The sequence below is a fragment of the Anoplopoma fimbria genome, chromosome 16, assembly GCF_027596085.1.
Source record: "Anoplopoma fimbria isolate UVic2021 breed Golden Eagle Sablefish chromosome 16, Afim_UVic_2022, whole genome shotgun sequence".
NCBI lineage: Eukaryota > Metazoa > Chordata > Actinopteri > Perciformes > Anoplopomatidae > Anoplopoma > Anoplopoma fimbria.
Window position 1 is genome coordinate 11,935,806 of NC_072464.1, and position 19,507 is coordinate 11,955,312.

Sequence of the window (19,507 nt, forward strand, 5' to 3'; positions counted from 1 at the left end):
TATTGCTGTATGGAAAGGTTGGAGGGTGACTTTGCTACAGTTTGAGAAATGGCACTTAGAAATGCTAATTCATCATCATTACATCAAATGGTTTATTGTAAGGAACCAATTTCCTATTTTGAGATCTTTCACAGCATGAATCACAAATCCACTGAGCACACATGGGGACAACAGAATTCACTGATTTTGTGGCAAAGATTTATTTTTTCCACCAGACAGTAATATAAACATTTCTATTTGACACAGCACAGTGAAAGAGGGGTGTCATAAGAGCAGCATCATTCTTTTTTTAAACTTAAGACAAGAAAAAAAACTACAGCCTTCGTTGGTTGAGCAGCGACACCCGTGTTATTCCTGAGACAAAAAACACTGGATCATTGTGGAATACAATTATTGAAACAATTGAAAAACGTAAGACAGTGAGGCCAAATGTACGCAAGCTGTCATCATACATAACAGGTTGAAATCCTATAATTTATCCATAAACCATGACCTTCGGTGTGCAAATGAGGATTCTTTGATTAGCAATAACATCCTCTTTCCTGGTTCGCTGAGCCAAAGTCATCTAATATACATGTAGCATCACATGACTTTTTAGGGACAGACAGAAGATCATTTGTTAAGTGCCCCTTAGTTACTATGGTTGCTAAGCTACATATGGACAATCGCTGTACAGGGGCTAGGTTAACAAACGGTAAATTGTCTATGCAAACAGCTGTTCTAAGGGACAGTAGGAAAATGATTGGGGCGAGGAGGAGGTCTGAATATTTAACATTTTATTAAAAAGTGATTCACTCCCCAGGCTTATTTATTGCATTGAACATTCTCCCTGACATTAGAAGAAAAATGCAATACCGTCCACAAGATATAAAAACAGCTATTTCTCAGCATGTCACAGAATTTGCAAACCTTGAAAATGGAAATGGGATTGCTGAAGGGGCTAGAGTATTGCAACATTTTGACCATCCTCTAAATTCTGAATTATAACAAATGGCCTAAAAAAAAAATAAAAAAATCTATTATTGCATTATTTATTAGCCTGTATGAGCTCAAATATCTGGATGTCATATAAACATGATGCTTGAATTGCATTAACAGGTGTGTAAGAGACAGTGTTGGAAAAAAATAAAGACAGGAGCAGTTATCATAAATAGTATAGTGGGGGGGCAGTCAGACATCTCACACATCATACGGCTCAAAGGATCAGCGCCTTGGACAGAGATCATGATGCAAATTGTACAGAATGTTATTTAAAATCAACCTGTTAAGCAAAAGACTGCTAAGCTTAACTGATATTCTTCAACCTTCATGACACCTGAACTTTTAAAACTATTTCTACCACAGCCTAGCATTCCAAATAGTAAAACTTTGCATTTATTACATTTAACGGGGTTGCCTGAGATTAGGGGATGTTTTGGAGTAGTAGCTGGAGACTCCTAAGCAATTTTATTTCCTGCTGAACCAAACAAACCACTGACAAATATTAAAATAAAGGTTTATCCATCTGTGGACTGAAGGAAACGTATGTGCAGAACTAATCATATTGATGAATGGTGATGCTCAACGTGGATCACATTATATTCATACTTTGTATGACACATTTAACTTCATGATTCAGAATAAAGGAGCGACTATGTACTGTAGAGACGTTCAATAAGTAATAAAGAAAATGATCTTCATTATTGTGTTTTCAGAAATCGACGTAAGCTGCCTGTTTAATAGTGATGAGGAAATAAAGCCGTTACCGAGGCAGGATTGATGATCCTCTGCATGTAAATGTACCTTTAAGACCCATGATAGCCATCTTTTGAAATAACTATTCGATCCCATTTTAAGATAATAAATCATGCAAGGGAAGGCTGAACTTAAATAGACATGGAGTAAGAAAAATAAAAACCTGCCCTAGACTACCTTCCTTCAGCAAAAATAAAAATGACACCCAGTAATAGTGATACAGTCCCAGAGGGCAAATGTAACAACTTTTCCTGTTGTTATGAAATTTAAAAAACAGATTAGCTTTATGTCAGTCAAAACTTTGGTTTGAGCATTTTAAATCAACTTCAAATTAAGAATACCTAAATGCATCAGCTTTTTGAAAGTTTTCCATCAAAAGAATTACGCTTTGAGATAAGATTCTTAGAGATGTGCCATTCTTTTGTTAAATTATCAGTGCAACATATGCCAACAATTTATTCTCAAACTCACACCTAATAAGAGAGCTTTGACTGACCTCACCCCACTATTCTTTCTGTGTTCAATTCATTCTTCGGCAAAATAACCCAGCCATGATTGTAGTGCTGATAGCACCCCACAAGTTCACAGTTACCACTTACATCATGTGTTAATTTCGTGAGACGTATTGACTGCAGAAGCAGATATGGAATCTCTGAAAATATCACATCCTTTTTTTAGCTGGGGTTGCAACGCTCCTTGGCTATGTTTAGATGGATTTTGTCTGTCTTCAAGCTTCACAGGAGGCCTGCTTGCAAAAGGTGCTGCCTGCTTTCCTCTTCAGAATGATGCTGGCAGGCACTAAAGTTCATCACGTCCGCTGTCTACTGCGCAGAGGGTTGGGTGGAGGTTGGAAAGAAATGATGAGAAATGAGAACAGCGGTAAGAGAGATAAACATTTGGAGAAGAAAGAAAGTTGACTATACAAAAGGTACAATAGATGTGCTTACTTTTCTGTCTTATAAAATGGGAAATAAATAGTTTCTTTAGTAACCTTTTTTATGTTGTGAGGAAGAAGGAGTCTGTCGTTGTGTTGTCGTGTCTTCCTGTTCCTGTTCCTGTCTCAGTAGCTGTTTTATCTCGTTGTCGTATTCAACCCACTCAGGTACGATCCTAGCTGCGGCCGTTAGCTTGGGCTCCTTGGTCTTTGGGTTATTGCACTGCAGTAAAAAAAAAGCAGACATAGCACATCATTTGAGCCCCCAGTGCCACTTTCTCCCAGCGAGTCGTATTGTCATTCCCATCACTGTCCGTGGCGAGCATTTGAACCTAATTTGATTTCTAATTATTTTAAAAGGACGTTAGCCAATGTCTTGTGTCGGAATTACCAAGAGCTGTCCTATAGCACAATGAGACAATGCTTCCTATTCCAGTCTACTGGAGCCCGTCCAGTCATTCTCTAAATTAGTTTAGGAGACTACAGGACTGCTACACAGTTGTCTTCTAAATGCCAAGTGCCTCACGGACATTAGTGGATTGGGAGATGCTCCTGCCTGTCAGTGCTGCAGAGGCTGCAGTTCACTATTATAACCAAGAAAGCTGCTACCATGGTGGAAAACAGTGGTGCATACAAACTTTTTTCAATTATTAACATTTTTCCACACAAAAGAAAGATTAACATAAAGAAGACAAAAGGGAATTTATTATCTTAATAAAAGGGAGAGTATCTTGATTTGATGATGAATTATGTAGCAGTTGCAGGTATAACAGTGTGTTTCCTCACCACATTAGTGTAGATGTAATTGCTCTGGGACTCACCAGGTCTATAGTCTTAGCTGAGACTTTGGAGGTGTCATCACACCACGTCTCACACCACAGCCACTCCTGTGGAAGAGACTTGATGACGACCTGGTGGATCATGTTGTTGGGAAGGTCCTAAAAGTATCAGAAAAACAGATATTAAGGTTCATTATAACAAAAAAAACAACGATCAAACTGCATGATATAATGCAATGATGTCCTCTCTGAGTTACACACCTGGTCCAGGTTGGACAGACTGTTGGGGTCTTGGCTCAGAGCTTGGTACTGGCCTCGTAATCTGTCTCCAGCTGCAATCTTTCGAAACTTCTTTAAATCTACTACATACAGAGCGCTGGTGGAAATATAGGGGGAGAGAGAGAAGACATAATACAGTAAGCAAGTGTGGGAAAATAATTTCCTAAAAAGGGAAAGCCCATAGGAATGACTTCATTGTAACAAAAAATGATGACTCAATAAAGATAAATACCCCAGGCACATTCAGATAATTGTATCCGACGTTGGCATATTAACAAACCCAACCGTGTAGACTATGTAGTTTCACTTTTCACTTTTTAGATTTAAGTGTGCCAGAGGATATTCACTCCCTTTTGCTTTCCCCTGGGATCACTGACGCAGATTATTCACCCTTTCTGCTTTTGTCCTGCCCCACAGAGTTAAGCCGCACGCTGGCAGCCAATCAAATCTCTGCTGTTTTCAGACTTCTCTTTTTTTGTAAAGGGTAGAGTTCTGCACTCTCTGTTCAGCCACTGGCTGCCAACACATTGACAGAGGGATAACTCAGTGCCAGGTGCCCAGCAAGGAGCTGGATCGTTTCTTTTAGACTTATGACTTGATGTACTATGTCTGTATACAGATGTCTGATCCTAAAATATAGCCACAAGAACTGGACCTGTAATTGGTGCGCTCCAATCACCATGGAAACTGGATGAACTCAGTACTGTAGTTAGGTGTAGCAATATTTATTTTAATGGATTGTATTTGATTTGATTTCAGTTTGCTCGAAGGAATCTGGGAAATTTCACTTGTCGGACACATCAAAAAAAAATGTTCAAAGTGTTTCTTATAGAGGAAACTTCTGATGAGTAAGGTGAGATTTTGACGCTACGTGACAGGTTTAGTGACAGCTTTCTCATTGGACTCACAGTTTCTAAGATCCAGATATAGTGATGGAAGAAGTACAAAAACAACAGCAATACTTTCAGCTTTTAAATACAAGGGACACAAACAAAGCTCCACTTCCTTCTCTGTCATATTTGGAACTTGGGGAAAACTAAAAAATCATATTCTTGCAGAAAAATTTATAATTCTCCTAGATCATTTACTGAATGCAACCAAAATGTAAAAAATAGGCAAAGAACTTTTTTCGTGATTGTGAGAGATATGCTATGTTTTGCAGAATGGCCTCTTTTAGACTGCAATTTATTCTTAACTCCTTTCATTCTGCTTTGAAAGGATAAAAAAGAGTCCTGAATGTCCCCAACTAAATACTCTGAGTGAATGGCCTACAATAAAGAAGGTGGCTGCAGAAGCACAGTGTTCAGAATGGTGATATTTCATATTCCGCCACATATCTGGCCGTAATTGGTTACCTCCGTTTTCCCTAAAAATGACAATGGATTAAAATATAAAAGGAAGGAGATTATGGTGTTGAGTAAATGGTGGTAAATCTGATAAAAAATTAAAAATACTGAACAAGCATTAAAAAGTTTGTGCTGCTTTGTCCCCCTTCACATTTGTCTTTACTGAAGAATACCTGATGTGGTACTTCCTGTTTCCTAGATGTGAGGCCCAGTAGCCACTTTTCCAGAAGCGATAGCCATCCATCTCTCTGCGGCTATCACAAAATGGTGTGTAGCCATAAGGAGCACCCTCCAGGTCGAAATCCCTCAACTCCTTCAGATCAGCCCGAACTATCTGTGAGAGAGCGGGGAACATCGGTAAGGACTAACGCCACTTCATCCGGTCTGTCATCCAATCTTCACACCAACACCGGGGCTGATTTACAGACGAGTCTCTCACTTTCAGACACACACTTACACATAGCCTCTTACTTACATCACTTCGATTTGATCCTCACCTGATCTGCGTCCACAAAGATGATCTTGTCCACAGCCAAGGGGAACAGAACATCCAGGAAGAGGATCTTGTAACCCCAGATGATGCGCTGCTTCTCGGTCTGCTGGTGGAGCCAACGGGGCCACTTGTACTGAACCAATTCATACTGAAAGCCATAGTTCTCTGCCATGTGAGCGATGGTCTCCTAACCACACCAAAAATAAACACCAGAGGTTAATTCAATCCAATACAAGAGCACGTTTTGGGGAACTAAACATTTAAGAAATATGCAAAATTCAGGAAACTACAGTATGTCAAAAAACACAATTAGCAAGGCTTATTTGGATAGAAATGAAATGACCAAAAAATACTGACATACTGCTAAATTATGCACGATAGAAAACAGATAATACTGCTTAGTTTGTATGGCCAAAGTGAGGGCCAAACATTGATAGGCAGCTATGATAGAAGCATGAAAAGGCAGATAAAGCAGAGACATTGGAGACATTGGCACTCTTTTCAGTTAGATAGTCAATTCAAAATAAAAGGCTAAAACTAACAGTGGTATAATATTTAGTGCACGCCATCTGGACAAACTATATAAATAAATTTGTATCCACCAAAGATTTCATTAACATAAAACATGCAAACTGCTTTTCTTTCCCTCCCTTCGAGCCATTTTTGCAACCTTGTTATGTACCACAGAGGGTGTCATGTTGATAATCCTCTACAGAAAATTGAACACAGACCGTTACAAAGGAGGGAACAACCCACAGATACGTCCTTTGGTTGGAGGAGATAAAGCTCAGAAGAACTGCGTTGGAGTTATTTTTGAACAAGCAGAGAAAAATAAGCAGCTTGTAGGGAGTCATTACTGAAGGAAAGTACCTTGAAAGACGGAGAGAGGTAGTTCTTGAGGAACCAGAACTTGACAGGTGTTTTGGTATGCCGAAGGACGGACAGCATCATTATTCTGAAATAAACAAAAACAGTGAAGGATCAGGGCTAAAAGAAATGTAAGCTGAAGGGCCTGAAAATAGTGATAGTGACCCACCTCAGAAAGCGCTCATACAGATGGCCCGAGGCCACAGAAAATATGTTTAGAACGTCCTCCTTCTTCTTCTCTCCATCATCTTTCTTGGAGCCACCACCGGTGATGCTGTCAACGAGACCATAATACATGAGCCTTGTTTGTTGGTGTAAATTAGTATAGTACTAAAGTATTGTATGTTGTTGCTCAGCAGAAAAACACTTTTTAAACACACCATGCAATACTGTGCAGCAAACTGAGGTGCCTCATTTAAATGAATGGATGATAACCGAAAGCAATGATTTTGAAGTGATTTGATGTTAGTTCTCCAGCTGGAACTCCTCTAGAGAACTTACACAATTATTGTATTAGACCAGACACAGTTAAAGCAGCCGTAATAATTGAACTTCTTATTTCCCCAATTAGCTAATAGAGAGCCCATTATATGAAGAAAATAATCTGAAATGATTAGTTAGAATCAAATCTCTTAACAGCTAACCAGAGAAGCACTAATTCATTTTTTAAATGGGAGTATAATGTCATGGCATCAAAGCTTTCACTAAGTAGAGATGAAATAAACAATTCAGGCACCATTTGTGAATCAAACTACAGAGTGCAAAGCGCAGTCAAGTGCACTATCCACACACACACACACACACACACACACACACACACACACACACACACACACACACACACACACACACACACACACACACACACACACACACACACACACACACACACACACACACACAGTCCACCATATTTCCACACAGGTTTCATGGCCGGATGCATGTGCTGCACCAGGAGTAACAGGGGATGTAAATTGCAAAAATGCATCGTCATACAGTAGAAGTAATTGTGTTAGGGGTTGGTAAAGCAGTGCTCCCCCCACCATAACATACTGACAGTGTGGTAATGGTGCAGAAAGTCTGGAGGAGCTTTCCTGAGACTAATATTCTCTGGTTGAATGTGCAGAGTTAGTTAATGTACAGAAGCCCATTCGGTTTCTTTTAAATTCATATTTAATACTGTCCTGTACGATGAATATATAAAGGTTAAAGAAAAATGTGGTCAATGATGGTTGATGTGGTTACATAATATAACCAAAACATTGATGAATAGTCATGACTCTGGTCTTACACATCCCAACGCAATTAAAAATGTGATGCTTCAGGCACTATTTTGCCTGACCCTTAAGACACACGCTGCCTGTTGCCCTGGTAACCGGGTGTTGTTTGATGAAGATACAGAGAATGAAGATGCAAACAATGGATCACCCTGAGGGACTTAAGGTATTAGAGGAGAGAGAAGTTTTAAACTGTCGACATTGTTTCATGTAACTGAATGAACCGTGTATGTGTGTCTCACAGATGTTACCGTCTCCAACCCTGTTCATTTGCACTGCATAAACTGGTGATGTAACTGTTGATCAATTAATTGATTGGTTGATTTTCAGAAAAATGATTGACTCCAATTTAAATTTTCATTTATAAAGCAAAAATTAAGTTGTATTAGAGTGTAATATGGGTGCTTTTGGTTAATTACAGTGATGAAAATAGAACACAACATAGGTATGCCTTGCACAGTGCTCTTTCGACACTTCAAAACACTTCACTGCTCCCCAGGGAAAAAAATAGCCCAAAGCCTCACTTATACAACTAGCGAGCTCAAAGATAGCGCCTATCAAATCAGTTCATTAACCTTCAGAATACATTTATGTAAGGAGGTAAGTGTTAGCAAGAATCTAAATCGACATTTGAAATGTTTTTCTGTTGAGATACTAACAACGATGCTCCAAACCCTCACTCTTATTGAAGAGCTGTGGCTCATGATGAAAGGAACATTTAGCGGACAAGAATCAGGACTTGTGCTGGAGGGTTGATGTGTCTGCAGTCAAACTGTGTGTCCTTGTCTGTAACAGACTGCTGATGAGGTGTCTCTCCCACACTCAAATCAAAACCACAGCCTCGGCCCCGAGGCTCCAGGAAGACACCGGTGAGTGAGAGAGAGGTGTGAAGGGAGTGGAGGGAGCCTACAGTCTGTCTCTACATGTCCTCTAAAACCAGCTCTGACACACACATACAGGAGGCTGGCTGGTAAGCAAGTCTTATCTGTACGACACAAACTCAACGGACGCCCACAGACAACCATTTCGTATTCTGTACTGTAGTGTTTAGTGAATTTGTCTCTCTCTTCTCAGTTGGCTTTTGAGGAGTCACCATACACACATCTGTAGGGTCTGGGGATACCGACTGCCTGCCATGACTAAGCCAGCCGTTAGGAAGGGCCTCCAGCACTACAGTCGGGCCCCCCTGATAAGCAGCTTTAGAGGGTCAGGTGAGAGCGTGTTTGGCTGACTCACTCGAGATAATCTGGACCTCTGGAAGGATCCACAAAGCTCTGGGTAAATCCTGAGCAGTGGACAACACCAATCGGGAAAAAAAAATTCTACTTCGGTTTTTTCCCTCCAACTCTGCAGATAGAGCAGAATCATTCTCTAACATCTGTGAGGAGATCATCAAAAGACAAAAACCATATGTGTGCCCATGAGCAGAAAGTAAGACAGATAGTTGATGTATAGTACATGTGTACTGTAAAGAATAACTCTAACTTGCACCTTAGTTTCCCATGTTTTCCATTATTCATAGGGGAAAATAAACAGTCTATTAGGAGACAAAGTCTGGGGACAGTACTGGTCATTCAGTCTACAGTATGAAGCCCCAAAAAAACTAAAGTTAAGTCATAACAACAGGTCATAATTGGATAAGCATCACTCCACTGAGAGCAACTGATGAGAGACCAGTGAGTTTGGGATTGCAAAATAATATATACATATATTTTAATCATAAAAAAACATGTCCACAAAAGGAAACCAGCTTCACTGCATGTAAATAAATAAAGAACTCACCCCTTCATTCCTTCCCCACACTGTAGCCATCAACACAACTACAAACACTTTACCCCAACGGCATACCATCACAGACAAAACCACAACCAGTTTCTCCACCATGGAAAGCATCTTCATCACAATAACTTACAACTCAGTTCATCTTCTGAGCGACAATATGTTGTCATTGTTTTCTTTTGACAAAAAGCCACGGACAAAACCATTATGGGCTCAAATCTCATACAGTAAGAACATAACAAATACATGTTATGGAATAAACCTGCCTTTTACCTGGATTTAATCTGGAGAGAGTCCTACACTCTCCAAGGTCTTATGACTACTTGTGGAGAGCTGACTTTTACTGCACCCTCAATGAAAACCTAAATAACTCCCTCAGGTAGCAAAGCCGCTGATGCTCCCCCGCACCCTGTGTGGCCCTGAAGTTTTCTGATCCCTCAGCGCAGCATAAAAAAGGACATTAAACCCTCAAAAGTTCCCCGGGCTGAGAGTGGCAGGAGGGAAAAACGTCCCTTCATCTTCCGCCCAGCCACCGACAAAGAAGAGAGAAAGAGAGAATGCTCAGAAGGAAAAAAAGGTCACAAAACATTGGAGAGCAACTCAGAGAGAAAGAAAGAATAGGAAAACCAATCTATTTTCACTCATGCTCATTATTACTCTACAGAGATAAGAGTCTCTTTTAAAGATGAGAGAATTTGTAACAACTCTGTCAATTAGACTTGCTAATGCTTGGATCCACCTCCCTAATTCTTCAGACGTGTCAGATCAATACATTGTCTTCAGTCCCGCCCTCTACACCAAACCCCTCAAAGCATTCTGAGGCTACAAATGAGGTAAAGGGAATAAAGACATCCTTACTTTGTAACCAACATCAGCTGCCTTGACTGGATGTAAATAGGACTGAGTGGGAATGTTACGGTTATACTCTCTAGAGTATGTTTATTTAAGTTGATGTAGAATATTTAGGCACAGTTTGGGAATTACTGTATGGCTATAGTCTTTTTTGCTCAACAGGATAAGTGGCTTTTAAGTCTTGAGATTTATGTACCCTTGTTTTGAAAGGAGGATATGATGTAATCATGCCATAATAAAGTTCAATCCTTTCTCCAAATGCAGTCAAATTTGATGACATTTTAAATGCATCTATCAAAGTCACTTAAGGATCTGTTATGTCTCTTGAAACCATTCTATTCAATCGTATATTTAACCTTTTAATGAAGAGTATTTTCATTACTCAAATGCAAGTATGCAATGGGAAAGAGTCTTACGATTACTTTCAATCCTAAATCGTTTTATCAGTCCATGTAATTTCAGCTTCTTATTTTTCCTTGGTCACAGCAGAGGCAGCTTATACAGGGGTGTCTAAAATGTCGTTATTGCCAACCATGATGTTGATAAGAATGATGTAAATAAATAAATCAAACGTAGTCATGGTCTTGAAATAAAATCCTGAGTCCTCTTTGTCTGAGACCGAGACATGACATAGTAAAAAGGTGGATTCCAAGAACAGACCTTCAAAAAGTGATCTTGAGACAAAGAGAGATCAACAACGACACTACAGCTACCCCACAATACCCATTACTGTCAGCAACACATCACGGCTGATGATGAAATCAAAGAGCGCGGTTCTTTCTGCGACATTCACACTACAGTTTTAAAACATTGTATATGTATGACCACATAAATAAATGAATGAATGCAAAATAAAACATGAAAATGTAACACCATATTCAAACACAGCGCTATATGATTACCATATCCTGTTAGAATATCTCATTAAGCCAAAAAAAGCATCCAAAACCACTGCATGCTAATGATTATGAAGACGTTTTAGGTGTTAAATGAGTTGCAGCAACACTGCCTACCTTTTCTCAAAAGTGCTCCAAACACTTCACACAGCAAGCATTAAGTGAGGAGACAGGATCACACAGTTAGGAAGTGTCGGGGAAACCCACAAATGCACACACACACATACCTACAGAAGCACATATTTTTTGCAAGACTAGATCTTACAGCATAATAATGCAGTCTGGATCGTGGGGGGGTGTAAGATCTCCTGAAACCACAATGTGTAATTGATAAACAGAAGGCACATCAGCAAACCCACCGATCAATGAGCTCACAGTTGTTACTGTCAGTAAGCTGAGGGAGGGTTTCAAACCTACCGAAACCAATCAAATGTTGGCTGTATGTGAGAATCGATTACACACCTTGCTATAGAGTCCCATATGCCTTTGCTTTCACTATTTTCACTTAACAGATCCTCATTGATCTTCTCTGCCTTTTTCTGCACCTACAATGAGAAAGGAGACACAAAACGGTGGTGATTTCATTGTCAAATCCTACATTTGGGACCTGTTTAGGGGCATTTCACTGTACGCTGAATAATGTCCAGTGCCATGAGAAATATAATATACTTTAAAAATGTCTTGACAAACAAACTTACTCTGACTTTGATGATTTTACTGTGGAAACTGTTCAGAACAACAATGACATCACCAGAATCTGCAGGGGAATCGGTTCCATCATGCCTGAAAAAGTGGATAAAGAGTGTGAAAGTGGTTACTGTCACTGAGAATGAAAATCAAATGATTGTGAAATCTGGACAATGGATCCGCAGCTAGTTGGTCCAACACAGGTGGAGCCCCATTTGGTGACTGAAATGTATCAACAGACTGGAGAATAAAAGCAATATGACAATATATTGATAGTCTTTAATTCCTCATTCATCATGAACCATTTTCAGCATTCTACACATTTTAGTAGATGATTCAGCATTATTAATATGTGACCTAGACTCTAAAAGAGGTACTGATTAGACCATAGTCTTTATATTAAACCCAGATATAAGACTAAGCCACACAAAACAATTTTTTGTTTTTGAAGTGTCTTTTAAAATCTTCTGAACAATAACTCAGTAGTAGATTTAATCAAGCCAACTAATTGGCTATGGATAACCATCAGTGCTGTCTGGATAACAAAGTTCAATTGACTGTGGTGTTATACATCATACAACTTTAAGATATGTAATAGCAAACAGCTTTTTTACTAAACTATACAATTTATAGTCCAGCTGAAACCACAAAAGTTATGTCAACATGATTATCAAATGTACAGTTGATATTTTTGATCAATAAAAGGAAGGAAAAAGAAGATCTTTGGAGATAATCTTTGGTAAGTACTTCACGAGCCAGGGACAGACTGTGTTTAGCGGTCTAAGTGAAGAACAAGGGTCAGAACAATTTTCATCTAAAACCAACTGATGCTGCAGGCAAGTTTTTAGATATTTCAGTGTGACACAGCTGACTACCTACATAATGTACATTAGTTCATTTATGCAAATATCTATATTACCACTTATTAAAATGCTTGAACATTATTATATAAGCACTTACAGAACTACTGAACCAATCAATCTCAGATTTCCGTTTTAATAGAGTGCTTGAGTGAAATACAATATTTGAGTGTGCGACTGAGTTTGGATCACATGTTTTAGCCATGACAACCCCGCAGGAATAAAGGCAGTAAAGGCTAATTTCCTGAAGTATTCAACAGCAGCTAATGGACAGACCACTGACAGACAGTCACTTAAAAGCGGATACTGGGACAGCTGCCAGTGATCACAGTGATTACCCTCCATCATCATTAAGAATCACCTTACCATTATTTTATCTATCAATACTTCCCAACCATGGTGTATATACACTGGTAGATTTAATGAGAAACACTGCACAGTATTGATTTACATAACACTGACCTTTCACTGTAATTGTTTTAGGACGGATTTGCCCAATGGAGAATGTGTTTTGGGAGGCAGGATCTGCAGGGTCTCCTGGTGAAACCCCAGGGACGCACTTCAGGAAGAGATGAGCAATAGGCCACGATGCACAGCGAGCCATTACGACCCCGGCGCTTACTCAAGGCAAAAAACTAACCTTATCACTATGATAAATGCTCCCTCTTCATGGGGCCCAAAGTGCTGCTCGTGTTTTGCTCCCTCTGCTGTCCGTGATGCAACTCAGCCTTTAGGGGCTTGTGTTAGAAAGCACCAGAGATCAATCTGCATCCCTGCTCTGAGAAGAAGAGAGCTGGCCATCTCATTCATCGCTGTCAGGGCGAGACGCAGTGGCAGCACAGGGTGGAAAACGCATGTTCGGGGTATGGAGAGCACAGGCACTCCCACTAGACTCTGATCGGCCACCTAACCGGAGTAGAGTGCCGCTAACCACAAGAATAATGACACTGCCAAGGTGAAAAATGACATCACCTCTTAGCTTCACCTGGAGGATTGGGGAATAAATCTTAGGTGTCTGATATGATTCCAGAGGAACCGAGGGCTGTATGTGTCCTAAATCTTATGTGAGGATAGCCAGAGAGCACGATATCTGTGATTGTAAGGACAACTAATATGATGTACTACAGCTGACCATGCAGACTCGTATGAATGGTTGGGATTTGAGCCATTATCCCAACTTGTGTAATAATGGATTATTATATCCTTTTTTTATGTTAAGTAGAATGATTTGATGAGCTAGGAGTCCAATTCTAAAATAAAAATGTGTTTGTTTTCTTTTAGATCATAGTAGGAAGCACCAGAGTACATTTTTAATTAAAGTATAAGTGCAGAATTAAAGAATACAAGGCAAGGGAAATTATAGTTTTGTTTGAAAATGCATCAAAGCAACCAAAGCACAATACTGTTTCTCTTTGTCCGGGGAAATTAGACAACGCCAACGCACTCCGTCTAGTATATGGAGCTTTTGACACCTACGCCGTCCAAACTAAAACACATTCTGCTGCTGATATTTTGCTGTCTGGGTTGGATTGCTTTGCAGGTGACCAGCTGAATCATCCCTCCACTCCGTCTTCTCTTTAAGAGCATCCCTCTCCTCCTACTTGTCTTTCTCCCCTCTGTAGCGAGCAGAACTCCCTGTACTCATCAAAACCTTGAACTGCTACAGTGTCAGCAGCTCTCTACGTTACCATAGTGATGGGTTTCATAGTTACTGGTATGAAACGGAGTGGTAGCTGAAAACAGCCTTCATGCTGAGCTACAGATGAAGCCGTTTAATTAGCATCATTACCTTCGGTTTTTTTTTTGTTTTTATTTATATATTAATGCCCATAATGAATGAGTTGGGAAATTAGCAAAATGGCATTAAAAATAGTCTGTTGAGAATGGGGAATACTCACGTGAGAACCTGATAGATATCCTCCGATCTCCCTTTACGTAATTTGAGGATCCAGGCACCAGGATTGGCTTTCAGCTGGAAATATCCCTGTTGTGATTGAAACAGCAGGAGTCTGGGTATTTACTGGAAGCATTCAATTCACACAACCCTGGCACCAGACAATTTCTGTTCCAAACTTACAAAGTAAAAAAACGTTTACTAGTAACTCCAGTATTAATAAGGCTACTGACCAGGTTAGCCATGACGATAGTATCATACATGAGCGGGTCCCGACTCACGCCCAGGGTAAACTGCAGTCCACGGGGAGGCTGGCCAGTTGACAGGTCAAAGCAGTGGCCCTCCAGCAGAAGGTGCTCCAGCTCATACTCTGCTGTCACAACCCCGTTCACCTGGAGTGAAACCACAGATTACAGAGGACACAGAACAGAGGGGAGTGATTGGTGGGATGCACCACACCCCTAATTAACAGGCATGAAGGATAAGATTGCTAGAAGAAGTGAGTAAGAAGTGAGATACCTCCTGCAGGTGGATGTTATCCAGGTCGTGGGGGCTGCTGACAGCCTGCACCATCCAGCTCTCTGGTGTGATCATATTTAGGGTGAGAAGAGGAGATTCCGGGAGCTCCATGAACCGGGCAACTGGTCCTGGAGACACTGTGTTGTTGGCCAAGAAATTCACATCAGACTCCAAGACAAAACGGTAAAAGCTGGGAAGACAGACAAACAGGAATGATCACAATGTATGTACTTGCACAACAAATAATGTCAAATTCAAACAATTTGGAGATAATTCTAAGTTCTGAGATGGTGGATATGCTGCAGGACTTTTTACTACTGGAGTCAACAATTACATCCACAACAAACGCAGTCCTCTTCAGAAAGAACCAAAATGATGACATGTTGTGCAATAGTCTCCTTTGTAGAACAGGAGAGATGGGCTCTGTTGTGACAGCTGGGTATATGCAATCTCCTCAAAATAAAGAATTTAATACCATTACTGCCAGTGTTCCTGCCCGAACAATAATAGAAATGTGTGTGCTAGTCTGTGCACCAGAAATTTCCCCTTTCTTCGTTTTTTTACTCAGAGCTGTCACAGACCTAATTACTTTTCTTAAGTGCACTCGTTGACAGCAAGGAGTCACTATAGGTGTAGACAACGTGGCAGATGATAAACATTAACAATGCTAATTGATTATATTTTATTGCATTCTTTTTTTCCCAAGTCGATTTCTCAAATGTCAATTCGTGCCACAGCAGCTATGTTTCTGTGGACCCGAACACTGCAGTTACAGACGGGCTGCTAGCTCCATGGTGGGATGGAAGCTGCTACCACAACACAGGAAAGTGGTGAGGGAAAAGTTGTAGTAAAGAAGAAAACCCAGTACACCAGGGGACACGTAATCTTCATCGGATTGCTTGTAATTTGTGAGATGACCAATTCTTCCCGCAAAGAAACGTGAGAGAAAGATGAGCAGTCCTGTGGTCTCTGCTGTGGTCTGACCACTAGGAGAAGGATAACAGTGAATGAAATGAACCCACTGTTGTAGAATAGGATTCATGCGTGGCCACTGAAAGCAGTGTCTCCAGGGATGAGCTTTAGGATTACCAAGCTTATTGTTCTACAATGCACATCAAGCAGGGAAGTTTCAACTTTATGATGACAAAACTTATAGTCACCCTATTATCAGGATATTTGTGAGATCTAATAATAGAAGAAAGCTGCATTGTCCCATTTCTCTTAATGTTTTTTTTAATAAAATCAGCAGAATCTATAGACTGAAATTGATTATCATATTAATAAGTATGGTTTATTTAGTGTATAATAACCTGAAAATAAGAATTGTTATGTTTTTGTTACCTTAGAATGAGCCTTTTATATCTACACACAAAGCGGGTCCTCTTCAAGGAGTCCGCCATGTTGCACTGCCTGTTTCTAAAGTAGCCCAGAACAGACAAACCAAATACCGGTTCCTAAAGGGGCCTTTTGCATTTTTGCGTAAGCCATAGTAGTTCTCCTACAATCTTGGCAAACAGAAGAAGTTTCAGTTGTTGCAATCTCGAACTTCATCGTTTGATGTCGCAAAATCCTATGAAAAGCATAAACTGTATGTATATATAACAAATGGCTGTAGTCACTGGGATTTCATAACCATCTTGGGTTTTGACCATCACTATCTTGATTTTTTGCAACCAGAAGTGACATTAGAAGGTGGAGCTAAGTACAGAATGATTACAATGTTTACTGAGGTAATAAATTAAGTAAGAAAAAATGGTAATTTCTCATTCGATCCAATACAATTGGGGTTCTTTTTCTAACTAGAGGAGTCACCTCCTGATGGCCTTTAGAAAGAATATAGATGTATGTCACTTCTGCATTGGCTTCACTTCTTGGCACTGGACGTTGACGCCTGCTTCAAAGTGTGGGTAAACATCCTGGAAATGTTCTCTCATTTGGTATTGAAAAAAATTCATTTCAGTATACCAGCACTACAAGTGACTCAACCGATTATGGAACAAATTGAAAAAAGAAAACCACCCAAATTACATAATGACTAACATTCACTCAGTAGTGTGAATGTTAATGGACAATTTAAACTTTTCATTTGTTGTTTTAATTAATCATTTTGTTTTGTTTTTTACTCCACGTCTTGAACTGCAACAATGGAAGCTGTAAGCAATTTGCCTAGGGATGTAAGGGGAGGCCCAAAGCAATAAGGAGGTGTTATTAAGCAGATTGCATCTGTGCAGTCTAATCTTACAAAGGGAAGGAGCCAGGCAGAGATGCTAAGTCTGCAGCGGTCGGAGGATACACAAACAAGCCAAACAGGAAAATTTAATTACTGTTGGAGCAGGAGCTTACCTCTTGAGGGGCATCTCGGACAACTTGGCCCTGCAATTCATAAACACCTGCAGTCTCACATTGACCACTTGACTGAGCACCTGCAGGAGTCACAAAGGAAGAGACCCAGTTATAGAAAAACAGGAGCAAAGTAAAGCCCAGCCCAGCCCAGCAGAGAGTTACAAGACTCGGATGAGCCTTTCACTGAACAAAAGGACTGAAGGCAGCTTATAGTATCACTGCCTGTTACTCTTATCCTACGGATTTTTTAGAGGCTCTCAAGTGACAAAGCACATCCATTTGTAAAACACTTAGAATTGCATTTGATTTGTTTGAAAGGTGCTATAAAGGTAAAGCTTTATTAACTGATTCATTGATTGATATATTCTTACATAATATCATTTATATCATATAACAGTGGCAAAACGTAATAAACCAGTGTTAATGACCACATTGCCTGCCTTAAAATAAGCTTAGGTGCTCTCATCATAACTTCCACCGCAGACTACAGTACATTCCTGAGAAGTGTACACTGAAAACAACAGCTACTGAAGGTGGCTGTCTGTAAAGGCATGATGAGTCATATTTTCATATTCACCCAAGTCAAATTTTTCACCACAGCAAGCCTTCTGCAAGATGCTGCAGACAGCGATTGGAATTCAGTCAAAGTTGGCCCACTAAAGAAACTGTTTCTAAATAACCTGAAATAAATAAGTATACTTGTTTAAGCTCACAAAGAGGATGTAAAAGTACACCACCTGTACCTTCCTGTTGCCAATAGGTGGCGCTATGACTATGATTTTCCATTGTCATGTAGATATCTTTAGGGTGGAAATGGTATGAGGCATTAGAAATTTAGAGTCACAACAACTTCCTGTTTCTTGGCGTCTGGTGTTTTTTTGCCTGCACGCCTCAGGTACATAGTTCAATAACATTTTGATCTTTTGATACATTTTTACTGCAAAGGTCTCAGGATCATACTGACCGAATTTGAAGTCAATCAGGCTAAATCTTAAGGAGGAGTCCGTTAAAGTACCAAATTTCATCCAGCTAGGTGAAACGCAATGTTGGGGCTACTCAAAAGGGGGCGCTATATAGCTAATTTGTCATAACTTGATCTTGAGACCCAAATCAAACGGCTACTTTTGCCAAGCTTGAATGGTGGGCCAAATTTCAAGAGTTGACCAGTAGCCCAAGCACCTCGTTTTTGCGCTCAAAGACATATGAGAATAATAATGATAAACATTAGAAGAACAATAGATCCTCCGCTGCCACTTCGTTGGTGCTCGGGCCCCAATAACCATGAAAATGTGACAATAGCATCATGTGATGATAGAAAAAAAGAAAAAAATTCTATCTGAACTCTTGCACACTGCCAAGCTATGCGTTTCTGTACTCTTCCTTTGAGTGAAAGTGATTTTAAAGTGTCCCTGTTGTATAAGTAATCGATGGAGAGGAGAAGAATAGAGCTTACTATCAGTAGAGGGGACATCTTCTGTGCCTCCCTAGTGAGGGGATCAACGATGGCCACAACATCATAGAAAACCTCGTTTTCACGTGGGGAGAGATGCAGCACACTGAGGAGGAGAACAGCACACCAAAGCACATTTAGCAACACAAGGTTAAACAACCCTTATTCAGCAGAACTGCAAATCAAAAGATTTGCCTTTCTGCACTGCCTGACACGATGGTGTAGCAATTATCTGATCTATTATAACATAAGTAAACAGTTCTCTTTGAAACTGCAGAGCCAAAAGGACAGTAAACAGAGGAGGAAAGAACGTTGCTTACCTGTGGGTGTCTTTGATAAAGTGGACATCTCTCCTGACCTCTCCTTTCGGTGCTGCACTTAGGAGGGCATCAACTTTCATGACTAAGTCACTGGCGCTAAGGGGAAAGAGGTGTGGCGGGGTCAGTCCGTCATTTATTAATGCTGCCTGTTAGGAGCAATGTCAAACAGAGGAGCTAACATAAAATGAAGTCAAGCTG

General features: G+C 40.1%; 1 protein-coding gene across 3 annotated transcripts in view; it reads right to left on the minus strand.

Moving 5' to 3' along the window:
* Positions 1 to 21: 21 nt before the first annotated feature.
* The window catches only part of uggt2 (UDP-glucose glycoprotein glucosyltransferase 2), a 35,479-nt gene continuing 15,993 nt past the window's right edge, over positions 22 to 19,507 (minus strand). For 2 of the 3 annotated variants that reach the window (XM_054614741.1, XM_054614742.1), the window contains exons 25-40: positions 19,310 to 19,405; positions 18,993 to 19,095; positions 17,540 to 17,619; positions 15,197 to 15,386; positions 14,911 to 15,069; positions 14,682 to 14,767; positions 11,935 to 12,019; positions 11,699 to 11,781; positions 6,602 to 6,706; positions 6,436 to 6,520; positions 5,570 to 5,752; positions 5,246 to 5,406; positions 3,709 to 3,823; positions 3,490 to 3,606; positions 2,726 to 2,891; positions 22 to 2,558 (exon numbers count right to left, since the gene is read on the minus strand). In XM_054614741.1, the coding sequence (XP_054470716.1) occupies positions 2,533 to 2,558; positions 2,726 to 2,891; positions 3,490 to 3,606; positions 3,709 to 3,823; positions 5,246 to 5,406; positions 5,570 to 5,752; positions 6,436 to 6,520; positions 6,602 to 6,706; positions 11,699 to 11,781; positions 11,935 to 12,019; positions 14,682 to 14,767; positions 14,911 to 15,069; positions 15,197 to 15,386; positions 17,540 to 17,619; positions 18,993 to 19,095; positions 19,310 to 19,405 (1,840 nt within the window). In that variant the 3' untranslated portion in view covers positions 22 to 2,532. The remainder of the gene's footprint in view (positions 2,559 to 2,725; positions 2,892 to 3,489; positions 3,607 to 3,708; positions 3,824 to 5,245; positions 5,407 to 5,569; positions 5,753 to 6,435; positions 6,521 to 6,601; positions 6,707 to 11,698; positions 11,782 to 11,934; positions 12,020 to 14,681; positions 14,768 to 14,910; positions 15,070 to 15,196; positions 15,387 to 17,539; positions 17,620 to 18,992; positions 19,096 to 19,309; positions 19,406 to 19,507) is intronic. The other variant, XM_054614743.1, reaches the window with a different exon arrangement.